Source organism: Gracilinanus agilis, chromosome 2, assembly GCF_016433145.1.
Source record: "Gracilinanus agilis isolate LMUSP501 chromosome 2, AgileGrace, whole genome shotgun sequence".
NCBI classification, from domain to species: Eukaryota; Metazoa; Chordata; class Mammalia; order Didelphimorphia; family Didelphidae; genus Gracilinanus; species Gracilinanus agilis.
This window is the reverse complement of record NC_058131.1, coordinates 350,236,969-350,243,859: the sequence shown is the minus strand read 5'-3', so window position 1 is coordinate 350,243,859 and position 6,891 is coordinate 350,236,969. Positions and strand designations below refer to the sequence as shown.

At 43.0% G+C, this 6,891-nt stretch overlaps 1 protein-coding gene across 2 annotated transcripts in view; it reads right to left on the bottom strand.

The window, feature by feature from the left end:
* Nucleotides 1-513, bottom strand: part of SRSF6 (serine and arginine rich splicing factor 6) — a 14,063-nt gene extending 13,550 nt beyond the window's left edge. For both annotated transcript variants that reach the window (XM_044664393.1, XM_044664392.1), the window contains exon 1: nucleotides 176-513. In XM_044664393.1, the coding sequence (XP_044520328.1) occupies nucleotides 176-282 (107 nt within the window). In that variant the 5' untranslated portion in view covers nucleotides 283-513. The remainder of the gene's footprint in view (nucleotides 1-175) is intronic.
* Nucleotides 514-6,891: the final 6,378 nt, after the last annotated feature.

Sequence of the window (6,891 nt, the reverse complement as noted above, 5' to 3'; positions counted from 1 at the left end):
TGCAGCCCCGCCCCCCGGCCTCCTCCGCCCCCTGTCAGTCGGGCGGCCGCCATTTTGAGAGCGAGCTCCGCCACGCGGCGGCGCGGACGCTCATTTCCACCCCCCCACACACACTCCGCCCCACCTCACCCCAAGAGACACCGCGAGAGCCAGGGTACCCAGGCCGCGCGCTCACCCGTTTTTCAGGTCGACTTCCAGCAGGCGCCCGTAGCCACTGAAAAAACGCTGGATGTCTTTCTCGCGGACATGGTAGCTGAGGCGCCCAATGTAGACGCGCGGCATTTCCGCTGGTGGGCGGGGGAGGGGGGAAAGGAGGCGGTCGCAGGTGCGAGGTAGTTAGGAAGGCAAGGACAAGAAAGGAAGGAGAGAAGGAGAGAAAGGAAAGGAAAGGAAAGGAAAGGAGAACAAGAGAACACGCACAGACGAAGAAGGAACAACGGCGGCCGAATCCCAGCCACACAATGGCGCGCGCGCTTTGAGGCCGTGGCTATAAGGGCGGAGCGGGGTGGGGCTTCCCAGCACGCTGCCTACGTCACGGCGCAGGTGCGGGAGATCGCACGCATGCGCTAAACTCGCGCACCCTGCATCAATAGACGGCAATAGGTTTCCATACCCTCTATTATATCCCCTTCCCCCAACTCCCTCCCACAGCCTCAGTCTATGTGGCGGTAGGACAATTCCCCTCGCAGGGCCCTTTTAACTGCTGTGACTGCAGCCTGAAGTAGCCACCCACTCTGCCTTGCCTTAGGATTGGTCCCGAGGAAGGGAGGCTGGATACGTCTTCTCAGACCATTGGCTAGCGGGCCGCCGGTGGAGCGCTGTGCCTCGGGATTGGTCCCTTGGCGCCCGGTCCTAGCGTGCTCGCCGTATCGTCCTCCCCCTTTCTCCCTACTAATGCCTGGTTTGGGCGGGAGGTGCCAGTGGATTGGTCCGGAACGTACGGGGGAGGTTTGGCGTCCTAGTTGATTCATCCTCCTTCCCTGCGGGCAGGGAGTTCCCTGTTAAGAGGACAGCGGTAGTTAAAGCACGAGTCTTGAAGCGGGTTAAACCTTAGTTCTAATTCTACCTTAGACACTAACTGTGTGGATCTAAGCAAGTCATTTAAATTATCTTCCTCAGTTTCTTCTATGCAATGTAGTTGGTAAAGCACTTCCTTCGCAGCATAAGTAGTGAGGGTCAAATGAGTTAAGATATGGAAAGCATTTTGCGGACCTTAAAAAATGCTCTACGATGGTGTCTATTAGGACAGGCTGGCGGTGGCTTTGCAAAAGGCTCTTTAGGGTCAGAGGGAGAAAGGGGTAAGATTGGGAAGTTTCCAACTCCCGGTCCTGCAAGGCCATCTCTCGTAGTCCGACTTCACTTTTCTTCCTTCCCAGCCTGGCACTGATTCCAGTTTTCGGGTGCCTGTTCCCTTTGTCCTTTCATTGTCTATGCCTTATCAATCCCGGACTCTGGCTTCATCTTGTCACCTGCCTTCTCCACTCCTCAGGTGCTAATGAACAGGTATGGAGGAAGGTGCACAATTTGTTTTTCCTGGACTCACTGTAAATTTAAATGACCTAATCCATATTCGACCCTGCTGGCTGCACAGTAGTCCTTTTGTTGTTGTCCAGTCGTTTTAGTGGAGTCCAACCCTTCATTGCCCTATTTAGAGTTTTCTTGACAAAAAAACATTTAAGTAGTTTGCCATTTCCTTTTCCAACTCATTTTACAGATGAGGAAACTGAGGGTTAAGTAGTTTGCCCAGGATCACACCACTGATAAGTATCTGAGGCTGGATTTTGAACTTGGGTCTTCCTGGCTGCACCACCTGACTGTCTGAATCCTTTTAATCTTAACTGTTTTTGTATTACAGCCCCCTGGTCAATGTGACTATTCCAAATGTTTTCATTCCTGCAATCGTTTACACCATTCTTTCTCTCAGCAGAGGACCTTTCCTCCAGTTTTATTGAGTAATAAATAAGCTCTGTTGTGAGCTCCTCCCCTTGTTTAAACCTCAAAACTCCTCAACATCATTCTTCATTCTTTCCTTTGCTTTTTTCCTTTCCAAAGAACCCCCCTTTGTGTTCCTTGACCCTATACTCTCCTGTGCCCTCTAGCACCTTCTACCTAAGATCTCATTCTAATTTTCCATCTCCCTCTAGCTGCTTTCTTTCCTACTATCTATAAACACATATCCAAGTCTTCCTGTTCAAAACAAAACAAAAACAAAATTAAAAAAAAAAAAACCCTCTTCACTCCCTGTTACGCCCTCATCATGTATCTCCTTTTTCATAGCTTTCCTCCACTTCCTCACCTTCAACTCATTTCTCAATCCCTTGCAGTTTGGCTTTCAACCTCACAATTCAACTGAAACTATTCTCTTCAGAGTTACTAGCAATTTCCCTAATTTCCCATTTCAGTCTCCCATTCTCAGCCTTATCCTTTTTAACCTTTTGTCAGCATTTATATTTGTTTGATTTTTAAATTTTTTTCCATGATTCTTGTTGTCTCTTTCCCTTCTTCCCTCCCCCTACCAGAGCTGACAAAGAATTCCACTGGGTTATACATATATTGCCACTCACAACCTATTTCCATATTATTCATTTTTGTAATAGAGTAATCTTTTAAAACCAAAACCCCAAATCATATATCCATATAAACAAGTGATAAATCATATATTTTTTTGTGAACGTCTATTCCCACAGTTCTTTCTCTACATGTGGATAGCATTTTTTCTCCTAAGTCCCTCAGAATTGCCCTGGATCATTGTATTGCTATTAGTAGCAAAGTCAATTACATTTGATTGTCCCACAATGTTTCAGTTACTGTGTACAATGTTTTCCTGGGTCTGCTTATTTCATTCCAAATCAGTTCAGGTAGGTCTTTCCAGTTCTTATAGAACTCAAGAAGTTCCTCATTCCTTATAGCACAATAATATTCCATCACCATCATATACCACATTTTGTTCAACCATTCTCCAATCAAGGGACATCTCTTTTTCCAATTTTTTGCTACCACATAAAGTGCAGCTATAAATATTTTTGTACAAACAAATCCTTTCCCATTTAAAAAAATCTCTTTGGGATACAAATCTAGTAGTAGTATTGCTGGATCAAAAAGCACAGCATTTATATTTGAGGGGCAGCTAGGAGGCTCAGTGGATAGAGAACTGGAGTCTGGAGGACCTGGGATCAAATCTAATCTCAAATACTTCCTAGCTGTATGAACTGGGGAAAATCACACTTCCTAGCTGTATGAACTGGGGAAAATCACTTAGCCCAGTTTGCCTAGCCCTTGCCTGTCTTAGAGCTGTTACTAAGACAGAAAGTGAGAATTAAAAAAATAAATTTATTTAAGATTGTTGAACACTACTTCCTGTAACCTCTCTTCCCCTTGAGTTTTTGTTTTTTTTTTCAGATAACTCCCCATTGTCCTGCACCTAATTATGGATATCCCCTAAAGCTCTTTTCTCTCCATGTGTCCATCTCAAAGATGATACAGCTTCCATGATCTAAAATGTACTCTCCATCCTCAGTATCTTTCCTATCTCTAGCTAAAAATCCTATTAATATTTGAAAAGCAACATATCCAACATGAAACTCATTATTTCTCTTAACCCCATCAGAGTTGTCCGATCAGTCAATCAATAAACATTTAATCGAGTGCCTACTACTGTGCTAAGCACTGGGGACAGAAAAAGACAGTTCTTGTCCTCAAGGAGCTTGCAAGCTGACAGGGGCCTTCAAAGAAATATGTACAAAGCAAACTTTATACAGGAAAAATAGAGAAAAAATAAGTAAAAGTATTGGAATTAAGAGGAGTTGGGAAATTTTCCTGAAGAAGATGGGATTTTAGCAGGACTTGAAGTCAGTGTTCAAAGCTGAGAAGGGAAAGCATTCCAGACATGGGGGATGGCCAGAGAAAATGCCCAGAACAGAGAGATGGAGTATATTGTGGAATAGTTAAGAGGCCAGTGTCGCCAGACTGAAGAGTACATATCGGAGAGTAAGATATATGAAAACTGGAAAGGTAGGAAGGGGCTAGGAACAACAAAAAGATGAACCTGGAAGCAATAGGGAGTCATTGGATATAGAGAGCAGGGGATGTGGCGAGATGATGGGACTTGTACTATGGGAAAGTCACTTTAGTGGCTCCTTCAAATTCCTGTTTCCAATGAGACCTACAATCTTCCAGTCAGTCAAGTTCACAAGCTTGTTCTTTTCCCTTACCACCTACATTTAGTCAGTTGCCAAGTCTTGTCAATTCCAACTCTACAACATATCTTGTTTTTGTCCCTGTTCCCTTCACTCATATTCACATCCAACACCTTGTTGGCCTACAGGCCCTCCTCAGTTTTCTCCTGGGCTACTGCAGTAGCCTCATAATGAATCTCTCAGCCCCAAAATTCTTGTTTTTTCCATCCATCCCACACACAACTGCCAAATTGATATTCTTAAATAACAGATATGATCAAGTCACTACTCTGCTAAAAAAAACAACCCATTATTTAGGGTCAGCTCAATCAATGGTTGGTGGATTGAGATCCTTAGAGGCAAAGACTTGGAGGTAGGAGGTGAGGAAGTTACAATCATTTGGGACAATGACATAATCTTACTGCAACAGCTTCTTTTTCATCAGATTCATTCTCTCCATTCTCAAACCTCATTCCCCATTCCTGGACAATTGCAACACCTTTCCAGTCTTCATAGAATCACAGCATTTGAGACCATTTAGCCTCATGATGATGAAACTATGGCATGCATGCCAAAGATGGCATGCATCGACCTCTCAGTGGGCACTTGCTGCCTGCCAGAGTTAGTTACTAGAAAGGCAGAGGGACTCTGGGGAGCTTCTCCTTTCTCCCTCTGCCCAGCAGCCCAATCGAAGCACTTACTCCCTCCTTACTCCCTTCCCCTGTCTGGTTTAAGGGGCAGGGATGGGGGTACTCAGACTCTGGGGGTGGGGGGAAGCAAGTCATTGCATGAGGTCTCTGAAAGGTTTGCCATCACTGATTTAGCCCAACCAACACATCCAGTAATCTCTTCAATAACATACTCACAAGTAGCTGTTCATCCTCTGCCTGAAGACCTCCAAAGAGAAGGAAGGAATCCATCACTTCTCCAGGCTAATCATTATACTTCTCATAGCTCTAATAGTTAGGAAATGTTTCCCAATAATCAAGCTTAATTTGGTCTCTTCACAGCTTTTATGAATTGTTTTTGGTTCTTCCTTCCTTCTGGAACCAAATAGAATGAGTCTAATTTCTCTTTCATGAAACAGCTTTTTTACATACTTGACATAGTTCTCACATCCACTTTGTGTTTTATTTTCTCCAGGCTGAATGTTTTTCCAGCTTCTTCAGTGATACAATTTAATGATTCAATCGTGAATTCTTGATTGCCCACCTATAGATGCTGTCCAACTTATCCATGTCATGAATAGTATAGTATNTGATTGCCCACCTATAGATGCTGTCCAACTTATCCATGTCATGAATAGTATAGTATCCAGAACTGAACCAATAGTCTAGATGGGATTTAAAGAAGACAATGTACAATTCCTGTTCCTGGAAACTCTGCCTCTCCTAATAATAGGCCAAGATTGCATTAGCTTTTTTAGTTCTATTAGCCCCATTCCCCTGATGACTTATATTGAGCTCTGAGTCTACTAAACCCTCAAATCCTCTACTGAAGATCTCCTATTTATGCCTCCAACTTTTCTGGGGAGTTGATTTTTTGTGCCCAACTACAAGACTTTATACCTACTGAATTTCATCTTATTAGATTCAATAAAGTAGCCAGCTGAGATGCTTTTGGCTCCTGACTGTCATCCACTATTTCAGTAGTCCCAATGTGGTATCAACTTTAATCTCTTCCCTAAACTGAATCCCAAATGACATATCAAATGCAAGTCCTAATACTATTCAGACCTTTTTGAACTTCTGGCTTTGTTAAGTCCAAATCCCTGGAATCTGGCATTTCAGATCCCTCACAATGCCTTCAGGCCTAACAGGTGGTTTCCCTTCATGCAATGGATAGGGATAAGGATGAGCCAGGAACTAGAGGAATCCTATGACTGAGCAACTTAAGCAGGAAAGTAAAATTATAAAGACAGTAGCATATAAACAGCTATAGAGGTGATAGGCTTAGGCCTTTCAAGCCACTCAAAATCTATAGTATTCAACTGTAGTTCTATACAATTTTTAAGTACATTGCTTATTGATTTCTTTTTAGAGACCTTCCATAATCAACAGAGTTGCCACTTCCCTTCAATGCACAGGTTGTCCAAGACAAATATTTCTTTTTCAGTCTAATATGAACCACTACCCTTCTAAATAAATTGCCACTCTCCAGAAAGTTCATTTTCTGTCTGAAACACTTTTTTTTATAGTCATCAGTACTTGGTTTGTAGAGTGTTGTTTCCAGGATATTAATAGAATACAAGGAAAAGATTTCTTCCTTGTTCCCTCTTTTCTCTTTATTGGTTGGTCTATTAATTTAAATTCAACAAACATCAAAATATGTACTGTTGGGGAATTCTTCAACCCAGAGGTCCTAAAATCCTCTTGGAGGACCCTCCTACTTTGGTCTACTGGATTAGAGATCAATAAATCAAGAAAGACTAGAAAAGAAGAAATTGAATTAGTATCATCTGATGGGCTGTTGCCAGATGGGTAGCAATTACATAGAACAAAGAGAGATGCAAATATATGGGTTTTACCCAGCCATAGAGTGATATTTCAGGGGGCAAAAGGAGCCTACCCAGTAAGGCTGCTCAGCTACTTTCCTTATTTCAGAGGTTTACAGGAACAGGATGTCAGATGATTAGGGGAGAATGTGTTAACCTTGAGTTCAGAATGACAACCTTGGAGTTTCAGGAGTTGCCATATATAAAATTTGTTTCTGGGGG